We start from the raw sequence: 22,367 nt of genomic DNA, 5'->3' as shown, positions 1-22,367 counted from the left end.
TCCACGAAAATCTTCACCTGCCCGTGTTTCTCTCGTCGGTATAATATTTCTGAGTTAGAGCTGATAATGACAGCTTTTGGGGGTGCTTTCAAACACTCTGGTCCCCTGGGGAAGCAGTTTTATAGGCAAGTAACTTGCGTTGCGCCATACAGGTAACTGCATTTTCACGTGCTTGATCTCACTTCTACATTCTAGCGAGAGCTAAGGACGCACCTCATTTTCTCAGAGGCCAGCAAGGCTGCAGCCAAGGTGAGGGGAAGGCCAGTCAGGCCACCGAACCTGGGGGAGGGATTTTCAAGAGCATGATGGGACCATGTGAGCCTTGTATGAATGCTGGAAGGTATTCATCTCATACTGTAGAAAACAAAACCCAGAGAAGATTCTGAGGGTGAGCAGCTTGCCACGATCTAACCAGTAAGCGGCAGGCAGGATTCAGGCTCTGTTCTGACAGCTTCTGAGGCCCGCTGGCCTGGTATGGCCAACTGAAACCAGGACTTACCCTTGCAGGGGAGCCCTCGACGACGTTCTTTACACCACTACAGTCTTTAGATTAATAATGATGTTGGAGAAAACACACAACATTATATAGAAAGGCAAGTTTCTTTTACTCAAATTAAATTATAGCATGAGTTTCATATACAAATAAAATCTTTGTGTAAATAAAAATACAAAATGCTACAAATTTCAATCATGTAAAAATGCAAAAATAACATTCGTATTTTACATATATATACATATTTTTCCCTTTAACATGACCAAATTGTACAGCAGCTGACCCAAAGTCTGCACCCTCCCATGCGCAAGTCAGTGAGACGGTCTCTCAAGCCTTCGGCTTCTGGGACGCAAGCTGTCCACTCCCGTGCCTGCTCCCCTGGGGAGCCAGCGGCCTTTCTTCCCAACCCCGAGCTCAAGATGCTTCCAATTATCAGCCAGCATCAGGAAGGAAATGGTCCAACATTCTCGGGCTGCCCGGAAGGGGCCGTCACAGGGAAGCGGCTCTCCTGGAGCGTTGATACAAGGCTGCTGAACTCAGAAAATGCCTCTGATGCTGAGCACCACGGACGGCGGGCATCACTGCTCCAGCTCGTTTTCATTCTGCAGCGTCTTCATCGCCAGCCCCCAGAGAGTCATGCTGGAGAAGAACTGCCCTTCGGAGTTCCTGTAAGCCGTGGCAGACACTCGGCTGCCCAGGGGGTCACTGCAGTGATTGTCCAAAGCGGCCAGCGATGAGCGGACCATGGCCATGCCGTCGGCCTGCAGTGGCTCGTCGCTGGCTGAGGCGTCCACGTCCGAGTAAGCGTACGCCTGATGCTGGGCCTGCTGCATCTGGGGCTTCCCAAGTTTAACAGGATCCAAACCGAGCTTCTCCTGGTCACCGCCTCCGTGAGGCTGGAGCATCGAGCGGAACTTACAGTAGGAGCCGGCAGAGTGACTGTCAAATTCTGTCACTGAATCTTCCACTGGGTGGACGGGGAGCTTGACAGACACGGGCATCAAAGTCACAGCCATGTCTTGGGAAAAAGAATCTGAGCTCTGAGACTTCTCCAGATCAGAGGTCTCGATGGCCTGCGTGAACTCCTCCAGGGCGTCCTGCCCCTCGTCGTCGGCTCTGCAGTGCATCTTTTTGTGCCGTCGTAGCACGGCAGAGCGTGTGAAGCACTTGTTGCAGATCTCACACGTGTATGGCTTCTCCCCAGTGTGAGTGCGGACGTGCCTGCGGAGGTCACCTGACCCCCCGAAACACTTTCCTGGAAAAAGAAAAAGAGATCCTTTGAGAAGAGGGCATTGTGGAAGAATCCTCCCCTTCTAAAACACAACGATTCTGCTTTAACAGGAGCCGCGTTGAGCCCTGCCGTCGCCTGCTCACCCAGAGGACTACTCCGTGCTTCTCCCATCACAGGCCCCTCCAACCTGCAGCCTTTTGGTTCTGGGGACCTCAGAGTGAGCCTTCTAGAGACTCTGTCTCCCTGAACAGGCATGCCATGCTAGGTAAGCTGGATGCCTACCCCTGCCGGCCCAGACAGTGCTGGGTGAACTGGGTGCCTGCCCCTGCCGGCCATGCTGGGTGAGCCGGGTGCGGGTGCCTGCCCCTGCCGGCCGTGCTGGGTGAGCTGGGCGCCTGCCCCTGCCGGCCCGCGCAGTGCTGGGTGAGCCGGGCGCCTGTCCCTGCCGGCCTGGGCAGTGCTGGGAAGCCCTGTCAGTTTCGTTTAAATTTCCATAAATCCAACACAGCCAATCTACAATTTAGAAACATCTCTGCTAAAGGTACTTCTGTACTCATCGTTTAACATAGTTTTATGTACACTTCTAGTTCTATTTCCTTTCTCTGTGTGTATGATAAAGATAGGGGATCTATTTCCATGATTGGATTAGGTAAGAAGATCAGAAGAGAAAAATCAATAAATAGCCTTACAGAAGTCATGATATACTACAAAGGTCTGCGAACAAACTTCACAATTATGTGGACTTACATTTAGAACTTCTCACTTATCCACGTGTCACCATATTTGAATTCTTACCCATCCAGCCCCAGTCCAGCAATGGTGGGCCATTCACAAAAAAACAGCCTTTGAACAATCTAACTAGACATCAATGCACATGTGTTAAAATGTGGCTTTTTCCCACATGAAAAATACTGAAAGCTACGGCACTGACTCTTTCTTTGCTTTTACTTCCACATTGTGCCCACGTCAGGCTCAGTCTCCTTCACCTAACACTACAGTAAAAGCATTTTTACAGTTAACTGCACTGTCTTTACAACATACGTATAATATATGTTTATTCAGACAAGCGCCATTTTGTGGATTAGAAGCTGCCTAAGCTCCTCTATTTCTTGCACATTTGGGCTGTTTCCACCTGCTTCCTACTCTACTTGATGTTCAGTTAGCCTCATTCTTTTCATTGTTTCCTTCAGATTCATTCTCAACAGCGGAATTACTGGCGAAAGACGACAAGCATGTCGAGGGTCCTTATTACGCGTGAAGTTCAGCCACAGTCGAGTTCCCACCAAGGGAGGGGTGTGGCAGGTGTCTCTCCTTTATCCCTCAAGTCAAGACAGGGGCGCAGGCTTGACACGTGTCCCCACCATGAGGGCACAGGGGAGTGGCTGCTGCCTCCTGCAGGGAAAATCGAGTAAGCCACGGGGCAGCAGAGAGGGTCCCCTCTGCAGTGGCGAGGCCTGCGGCCCTGGCGCACAGAACAGGAGTGGTTCCTACATCGGGTGAGGGTCACGCCTGCAAGAGAGCCGCCTGGGGTGCTTTAAATCCGGCCTAAGAGGGCTGCCCAGGGGGCCACGAGACCCTCAACAGAGAAAGGCTCCTCGGAGTAATCTGCTACAAAACCAAGGGCTGGGGGAAAAGGTCCAGCTGGAGGAAAATGCGAGTCGGCATGTTAGTGCAGTAAAATGCTGCGGGAAGGAAAAGGGAAGGGAAGGCTGTCTTTCGAAGGAGCAGGAAATGAGAGAATGAGAGAGAGGGAGAGAGGAGGAGGGAGGGAGTGGGGAGGCAGGGGAGCGGGGAGGAGGGAGAGGGAGAAGCATTACCTTACACAGCCCAGAATGCGAAGCCATCTGAAAACTGAACCTGTCTTTTGAATCCAAGAAAATGAAAACATACATCCACACGTGAACTTGTAAATGTCCACAGCAGATTTGCTAAGCGAAAGAAGTCAGTTACAAAAGACCACATCTTGCATGACTCCATTTATATGAAACGTCCAGAATAGGCAAATCTATAGGGATAGAAAGCAGACTAACGGTTCCCTATGGCTGGGGGCTGGGAATGGGGAGTGAGTGCTAATGGGTATAGAGTTTCTTTCTGCGGGCGATGAAGTGTTCTAAAATTAGACTGTGGTGAGGGTTGCACAACTCTGTGAATATACCAAAAACCACTGAATTGTTCACGTTAAATGGGTAGATTTTATGGTATGGGAATTGTATCCCAATAAAGCTGTTATGTAAGAATATTCCTGCTCCTTTCCCACTTCCCCCCAAGCTGGCCTCGTCAGGGTCAGAAACCATGGTTAGTGAGGTGGGGAAGCGGTGGAAGCCTAAGGTGGTGAAGAGAGGGTCCCGCTTGGCTTCCTCCCCTACAGGCGTCTTAGCCAGCGGCAGGTCCCAGCTGGGGAGGGAAGAGAAAACTTAACCTTAAATCAAGTTGACAGTTGCAATAATAATTTGGAACTGACACTTTAAATTAGTGATTTGAGACTGCATTCATGATTTAAAGCGATGCAATTTTATTTTTTAAAAGTGATCAGAATAGTCAGGGAGTTGCCTAAATCTGTATCCAGGAGATAAAAACAAAGCTGCCTTCTGCTTACATCCCAGAAGTCCTGCCCTATTTCAGATACCAACTACAATTAGAAGAATGCACACACACACCCGGCCCCCCCCCCCCCCCCCCAGCCCCCGGTTCCTCAGAGGCTCCAACTCTCTGTGATCTCAGGTAGCGGATGGCTTAACTCAGAGTCCCCATGTCCTCATCTGTGCAGTAATGTCCCTTGAAACCGAGGGCCGCCAGCTTTCCCTCGCCCTCCTTGATGACTTCACCAATGCGTCAAATGCCCTTTGCTTCACACTACAGTCATGCGCTGCATAACGACGTTTTGGTCCACGATGGACCACATAAATGCCGGGCATTCCATAAGATTAGTACCAGAGAGCCTAGGTCTGTAGTAGGCTATCCCATCCAGGTTTGTGTAAATACACTCGATGATGTTTGCACGACGACGACATCGTCTAACGACACATTTCTCAGAATGTATCCCGGTCGTTAGGCAATGCCTGACTGTACATGATCTCACGGAGCCTTCCCTCTTGGCCCCACCGCGTGCTCCCGATGCTCCAGCAGGACGGACAAACCTGCAGCTCCCACACCCTGCCCTTTGGGCTGCTGTGCTCTGGCACCTGCTGCTGCACAGCACGCTCTCCCCGACTTTTCCAATTGCCTACGCCCCACAGACACGGACCAGGAGCTCGCAGCACCTGGGACTCCTTATCAGTCATCTGAGTACCTGGAGCATTGCAGACAGCTCCTGATACCTCAGAGACACTGAACAAACATCTGATATGTGAAGGCGGAATGAGAGAAGACCACATGGAGTGGTAAAGAAACGGCGTCACTCCCATTTACCTATGAGAAAAGGGAAGACTTATTCGAGACTCCAAAACAGCCAATGACAGAGCAGGCATGAAGACCAGCGCCCTTCCCACACCAGGGATGCCCAGCTGACCGCCTGGTGTGGAACAGTCAGAAACTTACCACAGGCAGAACAGCTGTACGGCCGCTCACCCGTGTGCCGAATTCTGTGCTTCACCAGCTTCCTCTGCATATTGAAAGACTTTCCGCATTCATCGCAGGTGAACACTTTATCAGCCGTGTGCGTCTTTTTGTGCTCCTTCAAATTACTGAAGTTACTAAATCCTAGAGAGACCATGACAGGCGTTCAGCTGAAGGACTGAGAACGTTGGAATCAGTAATCTTCAAGAAAAAAACACTCAGCTATACCTCGACCACAGATGTCACACAAGTGTGGCTTTTCTCCTGAGTGAATAATGATGTGACGTTGGACATCACCAGAGGCTGCAAACCTGTAATATAATTTGGAAATTCAATTAAGAGCCTTTCTACCCTACTGCAAATTTATAACTGCAAGTCATTGAGAGCGGAGGTGAACTGCTTCCTGCGCTCCTTCAGTAAGCAGAAGTGGCCTGATTTCACTTCAAACATGCATTTTTAAAAATCTTTACTTTTTGCTCTTTTTTAAAGGAAAGTAGAAAATGATGCAAATGTTTCGTTTTTAAAACATTATTTTCTACCTAGTTTCATTAGTCTTTCTTCTTCAGAGATGGTCACTAACTCAACTCAGGGAGTAAGTCCAATCCAGACCTTTGAATATGAAAACCTATGCTCCTTCCTGTCTGCCACACTCGATAACACAATGATATGTTATATTTTGGGGGAAAATGTTGCATGTAGATATGATTTTAAATGCATGCCTTACTTTTAAGTGGAGTTCAGAGGCTCACATTTAAACACCACACAAATCCAGACACTCAGGGACCAACAGTGAAGTGGCAGCAGCTGGAGCAGAAGGGGTTACGTGGCTCGGCCCTGAAGCGAGCAGCGCTCCCTGGGCAGCACACTGGCCCGCACGCAGGCAGCCACGGCAGTCAGGGAGACACGCCGGCTGGGGAGCTTCCCCTCTTTGCCTTCTACCATCTGCAGAGACAGGTGTTTTCCTGCAACTGGATCAAGAGTTGCTTCTTCCCTGGTGTCCCAGGTATGTGCCTCAGAGGACTCTGACTTTAATTGTCCCCATGCCATCTCTTTCCCCCATACTCTAGAGTACGAACTTATCAAAGGCAGAGAATTTGTACTCTTTATTTTTACATTTTCCTCGCAGCACTTAGCATACAGCAGGTACCTAATAAATGTTGAATGAGTGACTGGTTAAACAGATGAATGAATAAAATGCTATGTGACTGGTACCGTCCTGACTGATGCCTGTTGTCCTGGCACAACTATCAGATGAGAGCATGTGGACTCCCGCCAAATGACCCCAGTGAGGGGACGGGTCCACAGCGGAGGCCTGTGTGCACCTAGGGGGGACCATCTCCACATGTGCATTCCATCTCCAGAATGCGACTCTGTTGCCATGTCAATGCTTCCTTCCCAAGTCAAATCCCCAGCCAGCCCTCAGGGTCAGCTCGCTCCTTCCTGCTGAGCTCACAGCCCCGCTTACGGTCCGGCTGGCGCCCTTCCTCGTGCCCTCTCTGCTGATGTCTAGCATTCAGGTCGCAAGTCTCATGTCCCCTACTAGCCACTCTCCTCTGTGGGCACTTTCATCTAGTTGAATACACATTTTTGGAATGAATAGTAATTTTAGTATAAAATAATTATTTCCTGTAAAATCCCTTTTCCTGAGACTTGTGTCCTAGATTTTCTTTCTTTCAATTAAGACTTCTTTTTCTTTTTGTCATTCTCATCTGTGTCACAAGAAAAGCCAGAGTGTTTGACTTTACCTGCGTCCCTCAGTGAGGGTGAGCCCACGGGCAGCTCAGAGAACACTGCCTCTCAGAGCTACCCAGACTAGAGGTGTTCCTTACACGTGGAAGAACGAGCCCAGCACTGACCTCTTTCCACAGATTTCGCAGATGTACGGTTTTTCACCAGAATGCCGACGTAAGTGAGTCTGCAAGTTACCCGCCTGCAAAAATGGAAAAGAAAAAGCATACCAGTAATGAAAAGTTTTTTTAAAAGGTTATAAAAATTCAAAAGGAAAACTGACAGACTTAGTCAGGTTCCATTGCAAATTCCAAACGAAGACTACAGAAGCACAACTCAGAAGCAGCCACGTGCAAGGCGATCGGGCACCGGCCGATTCTAACCCTGGGGAGGGGCCCCTGCCCAGCAATCTGCAGAACACAGATGTGCCTCCATTCTGTGCTCCTGAGTGAACATGCTCTGTGCGAGCCCTGTGTGAGCCTGGCTCGGCCCAGCTCAGGCAGCACTGCGCTGCTTCTCTCTTAAAGCGGCCCAACACGCTGTGGAGGCTGCGCTGGTGGTCACTAAGCTTGTATTTTAAGCAGATCTTGATGTCTTTCACTTTGTATATTTTTTAATTTGAACCATCTACATGCAAGCATCATTTGAAAAACAAAGTAGTGCTTCTTCTTGGTTATTTCAGTATTCATTGTTCCTTCCTAAAAACATGCTTTGTTCATAAAGAAGGTAAGACATTTCCAACAACTATTCCTCTGGCAGCACAGGTGTCCTGCCTGACAGGTCTGTCATTGTAACTTCTGTGCAAAGATGTAAATCAGGAGATTCACAGGCGTCACTCAGTTGTGGGCCTTTCATGCTCCTCATTTCTGAAACTAGCAGCGTTTTACAAAGAATAACTTATTTAAACGGATATCACGAAAGAGATTCCCATGTACTCATCAATAGGAAATCAATATTAAATTGCCTAAAGTACAATGAAATTAAAATTGCAAAGGCCTCAGATATTAAAAAAGCTTCTGGCTAATGTTTCAAATTACAATTTGGAAACAAAATCTTCCATTGCTAAATTTAAGTTAATAGTCTCAATCTGTCATTTCCCACACAAGTTTTTATAGTGTTTTGTTACAAAAACAATGAAAATAATGAATACACCCCAGGGTAATAATGTGCAGGTAGGATGGACAAAATAAGCCCAAAGGGGAGAAATAACAGTAATACTCAACTAATAAACTTGGCTTTGTAAATGTGCAAACTACATTTTAAATAAAATGCAAAGACAGCTCGTGGTTATAGGCTTGAAGATGGGTCCGAAGTCTACCTGTGAGTGGAAACTTACAGACATATCAAAAGTTGTCTGGATTTTATGTTACAAAACACAGAAGATTCTTTCTGTCTATGAGACTCTGGGAAACACTGGGTTAGATGCTACACCTCAGAATATGATAAATGTGGCTCAGGAAACACTCTGGCTCATTTTAGACAGCCAAAGAGAAGGAATTTGGCTGAACGCTGGGAAATACCCAGCTTTCAACAGAATAACCATTAATGATGATAAGAAAGCAGCAAGAGTCCACAGCAAAATACTTCTGGCTCACTGAGACCTTTACACACGTCACCAATTTCCCTTAGGAATCACTTTCTCTATTTTCTAAATGAAAAACTGAGATTCAGATAAATAAATTAGCTGTTCTAGTTACATGGTTGGGTCAGAAATTAATATTAGCTTGTGTGAGTCTAAACTCTCGTCTTCTGTGAGGGGAAAACCTGGATGTGTACGTTTCTGGGAGTAACCTGGCCTGTGCTGACTGCTCCCTAAGATGCAGTCACTCTGCCGCTCAGGAGACAGCTCACTGGAGTTCAGATAACGCACACTGACTCTTTTAAATCAGCCACTTCCAAATTTCAGAAAAGCTCATCAGTTATGTAACAATTTAAATAACACCATCTGCTCAACTGTTAGATTAAATCCCTCTTGTTCCAAGTTATTTTGCAAACTACGTATTACGACTGAAACGCATTCTGAGCCAATTCTTACCAACACTGCATTTTTCCTTTCTAAATAAAGCATAACGATCGCTTGTTTTCAAAGCAAATATAATTGGAAGGTCTTCCACCTAATACTATAATAAGCAGTAGTAAAGCACTGTATAATTTCTTTAGCTATTTAATACTGGAAACGTATAATGAAAATAATTATCTTTCCCCCAGATAAAGGAGCACATATTAGTCTGATAAATAGTGTAAAAGTAGATTAAATAATGGAAAGGTTCAGACACAAAAGTCCAATAATGCATTCAGATAATTTATACCAAATTACATAGCAAACTGGGGCCCAGATTATTTGACCTTAAGTCAAGTGTGTCTATTTTTGCCAAACTTTGATATACCTTTGCACTAATTACATCTTAAGTACACAGACCACATCTCACAGATGACCTGCAGTTTGACCCCTGAAAACTGTCATTTACTAAGAGCTTACCGAGGAATGAAGCGCTTCGGCAAGCAGCTGCAAACAGGACTTCACACTGTCATCACCATGTCCTTGGTGAAGCATTGCTCACAGTTACAGAGACGGAACGGAGGCTCAAGGAAGGAGAGAGCCGGCCTCAGCCCTCCAGCTGGGACCGACGCTAACTCAGCTCATGCTGCTGAGGTGCCAGAGGACATTTGCAGCAAAGGAAGTTCTACTCTTTCTAAGCAAATACCATTTTAAATTAGGATGGAGTTACCAGAATTCTCAACTGAAAAACTCTGTTGTAGAAAAGAACTAACATTTGATTGGCAGCGTAATTTTAAAAATAAACTCCTAATATGTAGTTGAACAGCAGTATTTAAATATGATCAAACCAAGCATATATTCTCTACAAGAACTCTTCCAATAGCAGATGGTGGTTTATATAAAAAATAGTCAGGGAACCATAAAACTTTGGAGATAAAAGGGAACTCAGATCTTAAAAGTCATTGAGTTCAGGAGTTCTAAGACTTTAAAAGCAAAAAAAATCTGAAGATTAACTTAGAGATGTCACCTAGATAACAATGATCATTATTTTAATAAAATGACATTTAACACCGAAAGGGTGGGAAATATCAGCTGGGAGTTGAAAATATCGTAACTTAGGACAAGTTCACTAAAATATTCTTACTTTTGCATTTTCACCACAGATGGGACGAAACTCTGCCACCTCTGGCATCAGGGCCCTGCAAACCGTATCGCTAAGCAGCCTCCTCCAGAGGGCGGCACCCTTCACTCACTCCAGGACACAGGAGTCGCCCCACTCCTAGCAGTGTCCTAGCAGCGCTCCTAGCAGGACACCGGCCCTCTCAAATGCGTCTTTGTGCACCAGCTGCTCAATGCTTCTATTTCCGACTCCTTAGAGAGACAAACAACCCTACTCCTCTCCCAAAAGACAGCAAAAAGCATCAAGGTTCTCTCTTCCTGTTTCTCATGGGACAGGCACTCCAGACCTGTCCTATCTTGATTTTCTCCTCTGGATGCACTGAACGGTCCAGGATCTACTTTGCACAGGAGACGTCACTCCAAACGGAGCCTCACTCGTACTCTGAAGGACGGCGTGACTCCGACTTCCTGAGGTCGGGGCACGGAAAGTGCCCAGAACTGTAGTAATTCACGTGCATTCTGTTGTCACGACCCAGGCTTATCCTGCTTGCTGACTCATCACTTAGGTGGTGGTGAACTGTCTTAAAAGACTAACCCCACTAAATACTAAATTGAGTAAACAGCATAAAAGATTAATTCTTCTTGGTAAATCTGTTTTCTAACTTTTGAATCTTCCAGAAGGGAAAATATTTACAAACTCTCTTCTACCAAAGAAAACACTGGCGACTACATGGGACCATTCCAACCCACTGGAACCAGAAACCTTTATTCCAGTTCATATGAGAAATGAAGGTCGGCTCAAGGCGAAGGGCGGGCTAGTGGGCCTTATTTACTAAGCACTCCTATGTAAAGACTACTGACTGCCCCCTGGACCTGGGAGGCCAGAGGCTTCCAGGCTTATCAAACGCCTCCTTGTCTTCAGGGCTCACCTAAGCAATCTCTTAATACATTTCACAGCCTCATCCCACCCCAAACACCACTCCTTCCAGGTGCAAATGACAACTTTCTTTTCTCTCCCATGCTGTTCCCTGTACATATTTCTGTCACAGCACTTCCAACGTTTCATTGTACTTTATCATTTATACATCTGTTTCTTCCTATAAACAATAAGCTTCTCGAAGGCTTATTCATCTTTGTCCCCAGCACAAGGCAGAACTTCTTGGACACTGTAGGCTTGCAACAAACACTTGTTGAATGAAGTTTTTTTAGAGTCCTTGTTCACAAAAATTTCATCATTTCACTATGAAATAAAACAGCAATATACAGCTGAAAACCATAATTATACATAACTCTACATTCAAAAAACCTGACAGAAACACAGACATCGACACAGAGGAAAAGAGGATTTCTGCAGTGTCCATCATTCAGGACTGCCCTCGGTGGGACTGGGGAGGGGAAATGAAGGACAAGGTCTGAAGTAGTGGACAGGGCTGTACATCAAAACTGCTGTGTGAAAAAAACACCACCGCTCGAGCTCCACCCCAAACCAACAGAGTCAGAATCTCTGAGGGTGGGTCCCAGCATCAAGGCCAGGGGAGGAGGCTGAGGGCAGACTCGAGATGCTTGAATGTCGGGTTTCACTTTATTTGGTTAGCAACGAAGAGTCATGGAAAGGTTCCAAGCAAGAAAAGGAGAGAAATTTTTATTATCACAGTTTATATGTATAAAGGGCTTTCATGTCCATTTTTTCATTTAATCTTCCTAATATCCCCATGAGGGAGTATTATCTGCATTCTAAGAATTAGAAAAATGAGGCCCAGAGAAGTTGTAATTGCTAATTATTAATGGTCTTTAATCCAGGCCTTATACTTTCCCACTACACCAAAGCTGGTAAGATCAAAATGGTGGTGGTGGGGGCGGGTGTGCCTTAGGAAGACTGATCTGCAAGAGCAGAGGACTGAAGACATGAGAAAGGAGGTGATGGCAACAGGACAGGGAATAATGATGTTTCCTGAGTACATGCTAACTAAGCACCAGGCAGGATTCTAAGTATTTATTAACTCATTTACTCCACACACTGTATTGGGGTCACTAATCTTATTTATCCTTGTTTTACAGATAAGGAAACTGAAGTGCCAAAAAAGTCAGGTAGCTTGCCCAAGGTCACAGCAATAAGCCAGAGGCAGGATTCAAATCCAGACTGTCTGGCTTTAGAAGCAAGTTCGGAACTCCCAGGCTAGGCTCGTATGAAGCAGCACAGCCTCAACGAGAGCAGCAGCTGGAGGACTGACCGCCTGTTCAGTCACCAGAAACTTCCCACACACTTAGTGGGTGCTAGGCATTCTCCTGGATGATCAATAAGACACGGCCCTGGCCTGGACTAATACACAAAGCAAGACATTAGGACATGGGAAAATGATGAAGGGGAAAGTGGAAGCGCTGGCCCCACAGGGAATGTGTCAAAAGATGGCACTGCTCTGGTTGTTTCTGTGCTCCACAGGGCCTACCGACCCAACCCTTACCAGAGCTCTCTACTCCTCTGTCAAGGCCCAGCTCGAAGGTCCCTGCCCCAGTGAAGCCGCACTGGCATGTGCTGCTGCTACAGGACTCTTCACGCCGTGTGCAGAAACAGCTGTGCGGTGACTGTTTCCTCTGCAGCACTGCGCACGTGCTCAAGAGCAGCTTCTGTCTTATTTATCTCTGGAATGCCAGTTCCTGGCACATGGCGGATGAGGTTACCTTCCATTTCAGAAGGAAAAGTAGGTTCCCACAAGCCATTCTATTACTTTCAAAATTTTCTGTAAAGTACTAAAATCTCTAGGTTTCTTTACGTCCAGTGCCAGATCAGTACACAGCCCCTGGAAGGGCTTAACAGATGCCGGCTGAATGAGAGAATTGATACGTGTCCTAACGATCTTAACAGAGGTCAGCTCAAAGGCAGTAAGAGGAGGGAATGAAACTGTTTGGCCTTTTCCCCAGCGTTCTCGCATGCACAGTCCCAGTAAGAATATGAAGACATCTGTCTTGGATCCAGCCCAGCATAATCTGCAGCCTCCAGGTGGACGCTCAATGTGGATTACCGGGAAAGAGAAGACGTATACTACAATTGGATTAACGGGGGGAATAAAAGGTATTGTGAGTTCACATGCTTATCAAAAATGCTATTTTTTCCCAACGAACTGGAAATTGGTTTTCTTGAAAATTATTTTCTTCTGAGTATGAAGTCTGTTAAGTTACAAATATCATCAGAGGCTTCTCTCACAAGTCCAAAAGTATATCTTACTTATAATAGAAATAAACACTGGGTTTCAGGTTTCCAATTATTAACAGTAAATAAGAGTATTCCCACCTGAGAGAAATGTTTCCCACAAATGTTACATTCAAAAGGTTTCTCACCTAAAACAAAACAAAACAACAACTTGTAAAATCATTAGTAATACTGGCACAATGATTTCTGTTTAAAATGTTTAGATGATCTCCTGTGTCCGACCTTTCAAAACAGAAAGTTTTATAACAGTAGGAAAACTGGGACTCTGTGCATCCTCATCACTACTCATCCTTAGATGACAGGCAGAGATGATAAGTGAAATCTATATTTACTTTTCTCTACAAAGTTAAATTGTTCTCCAAAGAGAAACCTATGTTAAAATCAAACTCATTTATTTGCATTCACACCATCCCCAGGCTTTGGACGGTCTTCCCCTTCAGGTGACAATCGAATGTGAGTTTTCTGGCCAAACAGCACGAGCCTTGTCCCGTCCTTCAGCCTGACTCCTTCACTTTGCCAGCGATTCCTAACAGAACTAGGGTGACGCATTCCCACCCCCCGAGGCTCAAATACGGGAATGCCCCAAACAGAGTGGGACCTCCTGAAAGCGGACAGGGAAAAGGCCCTCTGCACTGCCTTTCAGCCGTGTCTGAACCACACTAACAGGGAAACAAGATTTCACTCCGGGAGCTGGGCTCCCTTGCTGACTGCTTCCTCTCCTCTGATTTTAGTGACTGAATAACTACATTTTGGCATAGAATACATTGTAGTGAATGGAACTCCACTACAAAGAAAGCACAGCAGTTCTGAATACACTCTCTAGAAAATGATCTGCTCAAAAGTATACTTCAAGGCACCACCTTGAATCTACATAACCCTAATGAACACACTTTGAAGACCAAGAACTTGACATTTTCCCCATTCCCCTCAAATCAAGTGGCTTAAGATCCTCTTTAAAAAATAGCAACGTTTCTCTTCTTACTGTATTGCTGGGATGTACTAGCTTGCTGGCTTTCTGGGCTCCTGCCAGGATATTTTTACTTTGATCTTTTCCTGAAACTGTTGAACAGCTTCCTGCAGGATGAGGGAGGAGCTTCTGACCCTGAGTAATTACAATCACATTAACTCTGTATTCTGGGACTGTATTTATTTATGTCTGAAATTATGGGGATAATAGATAATGTTAAGATTCCACTATGAGACACAAGAGTTTGGAAAAGAGGTCCCTGTTTACTAAAACCCACAAGTGACGAGGGCTAACAAGCCTACGCCAGTGGTCCTCAAACACTTCGCTCTCAGGACCCCTTCCCACTCTTAATCGAGGCCCCTCCAGGGCTTTTATGTGGGCTATATATGTGGGTAGAGTCTACGTTAGGAATGAAAACTGAGTGATTTTTAAAACACATGACTAGACATTTCATTGGCCACCAGCGCGTGGCCTCGTCACACACCCTGTAGCCTTTAGCCGACTCCACTGGACACTTAGGAGAGAAGGAGAAGGAAAAGGCAAGTAACACCTCATACTACGATAGAAGTAGTTTTGGCCTCACTGACTCTCTGAGAGCGTTCCCCAGATCACACTTTGGGGACCGCTGCCCTTCTCAATTGAGTAACTTACCCTAGGAAGCACCTCTGCCACCTAACTGTCTGACTGCTGTCAATCAGAGACATTCTCTCAGAGGAAATGATTTAATTTTTGTTTCCTTTAAAGCTAAACAATCAAGTTTCTCAATAAAAATTATAGTGATCATTAGGCTCTAGGAAATTTAAGCAAGCAGAATGAGCTAAATTCAGTTTTTTCAGGGCAAAACTGAGTCAATGATACTGCCTTCTGTATGGAGTAATTCTGAACCTCTAGTAATAATAATAATGATTTATATTCAGATACATTAGGATTTATAAAGGGCTTTCACAAATATTAATTGTCTCCCAACAATACAACAAGGTAGTAAACACCTAAGCAAAGTGGGAATCCAAAGCCATACCAGAAGGTCGCACCAGTAAACGCAATATATGAGCACCTCAAGAGCAGTGATTTTGGAAGCCTCCGGCAGCATGTTACTACTTTTCATGCCCATGAGGCAACCGTCATTAATTTATAATGTATATTAGAGTCCTCATGTCTAATTACAGGGAGGAAAGTAATATATACGTATCGCATAACATAATGTTTATGTATTGTATAACACTTAAAAACGCTTTTGGAAAAAGTAAACTTTTTGTGGAAAGAGGAGGAGGTATGAATTAAGGTAAGAAAACTTTGAAAACTCAATGTTCAAAACGGAAAAGTTTTCATTGGAAAATATCAAATGGTTAAAGCTGATCCTTATTAAAAAGTTCACCTCTTGGGGCCGGCCCCGTGGTCGAGTGGTTAAGTTTGTGCGCTCAGCTTTGGCAGCCCAGGGTTCAGATCCTGGGTGCGGACATGGCACTGCTCATTAGGCCATGTTGAGGTGGCATCCCACATGCCACAACTAGTGGGACCCACAACTAAAATACACAACTATGTACTGGGGGGATTTGGGGAGGAAAAAAAAAGTTTACCTCTTGCCTCCTGAATCACAAGTTTTAAAATCAGATCTTCAAATCACTTCCAAGAGAACTTTTAGAATTACCCAAGCTAAATTTAGTCTGAATTAAACTACACTATACTTTTAAAAAATACATTTAATCTAATTCTACAGAGACAACTAAACACAGCTTATCTGTTTTAGAATTAGTTTGAAATTTTGAGTGCATCAAAATAATTACTATACTTTAGGGATGGAAGGTTTATCAGATAAAACTGTAATTAAAATAAAAAGTGAAACCGGCTCTACAAAAGCATTCACATAACTTCAAGATTATCCTTTAAGAGGCATCACCAAAAATACAAAATAAAAAGTCGCTAAGGCTCCTTGACTTTGTGGGTGGATATCAACGATGTCATCAAGCAACAGCAAAACTCCTTACAAAAACAGGAGCAGGCAGCGGGGTGGGATCCCCTGCGTCACTTCCTCTGCCTTTGCCTGGTGCGGAATCAGTGTACCTGTGTGAGACCGTTTGTGAAGCTCCAAATTGCTCGGGTGTTTGAAAGGTTTCCCACACAACTCGCAGGCGTACTGTCTCTGGGACTGGAGCGCCTGGGACTGGTCCTCCAGCGCCGCAGGCTCTTCCGGCCTCTCCACTTCATTAGCGCAATTAAAACGCTCAGAATTGACGAGTGCTTCACTTTCTTTTTCTGCAGGACTTTGGCCGCTATCTTTCTCTACAGTATTTTCATGAGCACATTCAATCCTCTTTGTTAAGCTGTCATCTGACTTGGGGTCAGACGTGCGTTCTGCAGATTCCTGTGACTTTAGGAAATTGAGCTTCTTCAGGTGAATGGCCTTTTTGAGCCTCATCTGCTTGGTGGGCTGCTGCCCTGTGCTGTCTGACACAGGGTCTGCAGAAGATTCACTCAAAGGCTGGGCCAGGAAGTTGGAAGGCAAGTGCTCAGCAGACTCCAGGACACATTCGGAATGACCAACAGCACACGGCTGGTTTTCTATGGCACCGATGTCTGTGGCTGTGCTGAGGGTGAAAGGCTGCTCAATTGTTCTCTCGTGACTGGGACCAGTAGCTTGTTTATAGTACTGCTTACTGTAAAAGTTCCTGAGTTTGTAGTAGCAATTTGGCTGTTTGAAAGGCAGTTCTGTGCAGCTGCCATCAAAAGTACCAGGGGCTTCTTTAGACGCTTCACCTGTTGAGTGAGGCGGATGACCTGACGGTGGAGCGCGAGAATGTGGTTCATCCAACGCTTTGCCGTGCTGAAGGTCTGCGGAGCACTCCTGCAGCAAACGAGCAGGGTGGCTCTCACTCATAACACAGCCAGCGTCAGCCGTCAAGGCGCCCTGCAGGGCGAAGGCACTGGGACAAGGCATGCCAGACGGCTGGGCTACGGCAGCTGATTTCAAAAACGTGTGACACAGATTCAGAACATTCTGAACTTGCAAACACTGTGCTATGTCCAGCATGACTTGTATATTGTCTTGGTTAAGATCTAGATGAGAAGTGTACATGAAGTCCAGGATCTGCCCGATGCCGCTTACATTTTTAATATCCAAGTGAAAAACATCATTCTTCTGGCCTGAGGAATTCTGAAAGAGGCTCCTGATAAAAGAAAGGACATCTGCTTACAGTGTTAAGAATTCATACATTCTGGTAACTTTTTCTTATAAATAATATTCATATTAATATTCAAAATTACTACCCTTCTACAAATGCCAAGATTTTAAAATTACGTTTTCATCCTTTAAAAAATTGTGGCAAGCCATCCAATAAAGCAATATCCATGAATTAGTGTGTTGAATATCCAACCTTCCAAATAGATCTCAAAGAAAAATTCTGAAATATACTCATTGTTCTTTTTCAAAATCTAATTATCCATATATGTTATTAATTGCACACAGATAGGGTATAGCAAACTAAAGGACACATATTTTTCAATAATTTATGTTTAGTCTGACAAATTATCTATTTCAGGTCATAAAACACATACAAAAGTATTCCGTATCTAAATGCCTTAAAAACATTTAAAAATAAAAATAGCTAAAAAACCCAAACCTGGATACATGCTCACTCAAAAAATTTTAATTTTTAATCATGGCAAAATATATACATGTTAAATTAAACACTTAAATGTGGCTCAAATGGTAAATTCGGTGGCATTGAGTACATTTGCATTGTTGTGCAACCATCACCACCATCCATTTCCAGCACCTTGTCATCATCCAACAAAAACTCTACACTCAGTAACAACTCCCTATCCTCTCACCCCCAGCCCCAGCAACCACCGTTCTCCTTTCTGTCTCTGAGTTTGACCCCTCTAGATAGCTGATAAACACTCCTTCTGTAATCAGTAATTGATTTGGCTGTTAGAGGTTTTTCAGCAACCCAACGGTCCATAAACCAGCAGTGAGAAAAGCCCTACGAGTAGTGAGGAAAAAAGGCACCTTAAAGCCCAGACACTTCATTCTGGGCACAAGTCAAGTTCACAGGACAACAAATTTGTACTGTGTATAAAACACCAGGCTGAGTAAGGTAAAGTATCTTGCAAGTTTGTTGAAGACATTTTATCAAATGTAATCATCTGCTTTGCCAAAACGGCTTTTAGTTCTGCTCTTACCTAAGGAAAGTGCAAAACAGAAGTGGGGTGGGGAGAACTCACAACAGCCAATGTACCACAACACCTAAACCCAACTATCCTGGGGAGATGGAAGAAACAGACAACAGCCAAGCCAGAGTCTGGGGCCATTCTGGACAGGGACAGAAGGCACCGCTACCTCACTGAGCTGACCCATTATACTGTGCCCTTATAGCACTGAGAGCAGCTGAGGTTTAATTTGATGAATCAGGATTATCAAGGAAAGATTAAATCATGTTCCATATATTGTTTACTAGTGCAGTGAAACGGCATAGATTTTAGGGGAAAAAAGGTACTAAAAAAAGAAGCCTAGTGTCTAAAGGGAGGTAAATCTCAGTTACCAGAAGATATATGTAGAAACCTAACTCTCATAACGTTAAAATAAATGAAATACTACTGCTTTGTATTATTTATAAGTAAATCTTTCATATAAGCAATAATGATTATAGGAATAAGTAAACTGACTTCAAACCTGTTTTCTTAGAACACTCAAACGAGAAACCAAAACTAAAATGTTTTAATTTTTTAAAAACCCAAAAAACAGTATGTAGGATGTTTTCCCCTCTCCAATTTCTTATCACAGAAAAGTTCTTACCAGAAATTCTATTCTTCAACCTTTTCATCCCGAAAGGATAAGAAACATATACAGAAGACTGACATTAATTAGAATTATTAAATTAGTGCCAAAACACTTTCCATAACCCCAAATATATTTTAATTTAAAGGCTCTCTTCCTCTCAGGCTACTTTAAATACAAAAGCAAAAAACCCACAAGGCCTTACAAAAGGGCTGTGAAATTCAAGAAGAAAATAAAATGTAGTAAAATACTTCCATGCTAGCTTTTTCTCCATACGATGAGAAGAACAGTCTAAAATACGTACCTAAAATACTGACTGAACGCTGCTAGAACATTCTTATGTGCTTTAAAGCAGACTCCTTTCACCACCAACATACAGTCACACAGCAGGCCTTGAATACGCTGCTCGTGCAGTTGCTGGAGGAGATGGCAGCTGTGAGTAGCAACTGGGTCCATGCTCAACCATTCAGGAGACCTACAACAGAGAAAGCGGATCAAACAGCAATTCTCCATGTCATGACTGGAAACTAAATGGCACCAAAGCCCACTGATGGATCTGTGGTTCACTGTCATGACTCCTTGTCACAGTTAAAACAAACAAAAACGTTGTCTCTTAAGCATCTAGACCAGTGCTGTTCAACAGAACTATCTGTGATGATCAAAATGTTCCATATCTGCACTGTTCAACATGGTAGCTGTCGGCCACGTGCGGCCACCGAGTGCTTGAAATGTGGCAGGTATGGTCAAGGAGCTGAACTTTTAACTTAATGTATACTTAAGTAGCCACTGCATTTGACAGTGCAAATCTAGAACATGACCATGAGAATACAATATGCACCTCTCTCATTTCTACTTAGGAATACTTCAATGAAAAAAAAATATATAAAAACACGAAGTTAGAAAAAAGTTAACTGATTAAGATCAAATCAATATTTATTGGGCAGCTGTATACAAGGCACTGAATTAGAAGTTGAGGAAATTAGGAGCCTATTTGAGGAGAAAAGGTACAAGTCAAAATAAATCACCACCACTAGACAATGAGAAAAGAGGCATCTCAAAGCAGCGTGTCCATTCATTCATTCACGCCTCTGAGAAGGAGCTCCTGTAGCAGAGACCTGAAGGAAGTAAGAGACTGAACTGTGCAGGTACCTGGGGCAGAAATACTAGCAAGCATGACTTGTCTGAGACAGTGCTTGCTGAGCTCAAGAGTGTGGCTGAAGCCAAGAGAGTGGTAGGAGATGCTGGGGGTCGGGTGGGGTGGGCTGGGGAGGGTCAGACCATGTAGAGCCTTGCAGTGCCCTTTAAGATCCCTGACTTTGATTCCAAATGAGATGGGAAGCCATTACGTGGGTACAGACAGTTCCATCATCCAACACCTACTTACTGACTGACCACCGTGCGCCAGGGTGTAGGGTTACAAGAACGAGGAAAACACGCCAGGTCCCCCCGCCACGAAGCTTAAACTCTAGGGAAGGAAACATACACAAAAAAGTGCATGACACACAACTCAACAAAACAGTTCAAGTCAGACACACAGATGAGTAAGACACGGGCTCTGACGTCCAGGAACTCAGTCCAGTAAGAGATGATTTATGGACAATGAATAGCAGGGAGAAATGAAGTCAGACTGGAACAAGACTGTGGTGGTTAAAATGGTAGTTTTATCTGCTTTATTTGCTTTCAGTCTCAGTGCATTATATAAGTAATATTCAGTAATCAGCATTACTGGAAAGTCACTAAACCACAAAGCTAAAATCTAAGCTTTCTAATACGACCCCTACTTCTATTATTTGTATTATTATTGCCTTATCTCCTATTAGTCCCGCTATGTGCCGGCCAAAATAACCTACCTGCAGCTCCCCAAACAAGCTACATTCTTGGCCAGTTTTGAGCCCTAGCCCACTACTCCTTAGCTATGTGACCTTGGGCAAAAGACTTTTCCGTGTCCTACCTTCCGCATCCTATCTCACAGGTTATTGAGATGACTGTGGGAACCCATGGACATTCAGAATAGCGCCTAGCACATTAAGTATTCAAAAAATGTTCTCTGTCAGGAAAAACCTGGAGAGCCTGTTAAAAGTGCAGATTCCAGGACACAGGCCCAGAGTTCTGTTTGGTCCAGGGTGGGGCCTAGGTATCTGCATTGTAAGCATTGGGGTGACTTTGAAGTATGTGGATTGCAGACCTCTGCCTCACTCTCAACCAAAAGCCTCTGGTTCTGACAGTTCCCGTCCTGGGAATACTTCCTTTACATCTGACTCTCCCACCTTCTGGACAATGCCCTCTCCCCTATCAGGGCTCAGCTGAGCCGTCTCCCACTCCTAGAAGCCTCTCCTGACATTCTTAACGTGTTTCCTCTTCCCCGTTGGTCCCTCCTCAAGTCTGTCTCTGGGGTCACTGTTTTGTGATCTTACCCCATACATACTTCTGTAACACAACTCGTCATTATGTTCCAACATCTGTGTCTCCAACTCTGCTGTGAGCTCTGAGGGCACCACCTTATTCATCTTTGCCTGGCGCGTAGCAGATACTCAATCACTAAAATTCATGCTAACTAACCTCTGTTGCTAATTAACGATGGTTAGTAATGTTTTCTATTTATGTCTTTTTGACTCCCTCTACATTCCCCACAACAGCTCTTCTAAATCCTTTCCATTCTCTCCACTCCCACACATCTGTCTCCCTCATCCATAAAAATGACTGTGACCCTACCTTAAGAAGGTTGAGCCCATGGATAACTGGATACAACCTGGATGCCTTTAATTTCTTCTCTCAACTCCCAATTTCCCACTCACCCCTCCCTCAATCCCTTCAGCCTCACAGGATGAAGTGTGTCTTCTACCCAAAGCAAACTTCCCTTCTCCCCTCGACCCCATTCCCACCTGCCTCCGCCAGGATTTGCTCCATCATCACCCCTTTCATTGCTTCACTCTCCTCCACGGGCTCATCAGTTCCTACAAACACACCAAGATTACTCCATGTTGAAGAAGAGGAAAACAAAACATGAGACCAAAACCCACCCTCTAGGCATATCTATTCATCCCAAGGCTTTCCTACTACGTTTTTCAAAACAGCAATCTACACATCCACTGTACTTTCTCACGACTCCTTTTTCATTTCGCAACTTTGCTGCTCTCACTGTGCTGAACAGACCTGCCCATAACAGCCTGTCCTCAGTCCCACCCTCCCAGCTTTCTGCAACATGTGGCACTGTAGTCTGCCCACCTCCAACTCGAAACTCCTCTTTCCCTACGATGCTTCCAGTTTTCTTACTGTATCCCTGATCTGTTCTA

The 22,367-nt window shown here is 44.6% G+C and overlaps 1 protein-coding gene across 3 annotated transcripts in view; it reads right to left on the bottom strand.

Annotated features, from left to right (window-relative positions):
* Positions 1–586: 586 nt before the first annotated feature.
* ZBTB49 (zinc finger and BTB domain containing 49) overlaps positions 587–22,367 on the bottom strand; it is a 26,133-nt gene continuing 4,352 nt past the window's right edge. Inside the window, exons 2-9 of one of the 3 annotated variants that reach the window (XM_001501127.5) lie at positions 21,957–22,028; positions 19,379–19,549; positions 16,362–17,464; positions 13,415–13,461; positions 7,136–7,209; positions 5,508–5,590; positions 5,262–5,423; positions 587–1,748 (exon numbers count right to left, since the gene is read on the bottom strand). In XM_001501127.5, the coding sequence (XP_001501177.2) occupies positions 1,072–1,748; positions 5,262–5,423; positions 5,508–5,590; positions 7,136–7,209; positions 13,415–13,461; positions 16,362–17,464; positions 19,379–19,530 (2,298 nt within the window). In that variant the 5' untranslated portion in view covers positions 19,531–19,549; positions 21,957–22,028 and the 3' untranslated portion in view covers positions 587–1,071. Of the gene's footprint in view, positions 1,749–5,261; positions 5,424–5,507; positions 5,591–7,135; positions 7,210–13,414; positions 13,462–16,361; positions 17,465–19,378; positions 19,550–20,458; positions 20,545–21,956; positions 22,029–22,367 lie in introns of those variants that run through there. The other 2 variants (XM_005608895.4, XM_023638356.2) reach the window with 2 other exon arrangements.

The sequence above is a fragment of the Equus caballus genome, chromosome 3 (genome assembly GCF_041296265.1).
Source record: "Equus caballus isolate H_3958 breed thoroughbred chromosome 3, TB-T2T, whole genome shotgun sequence".
NCBI classification, from domain to species: Eukaryota; Metazoa; Chordata; class Mammalia; order Perissodactyla; family Equidae; genus Equus; species Equus caballus.
This window is presented reverse-complemented; position numbering and strand designations above follow the sequence as displayed.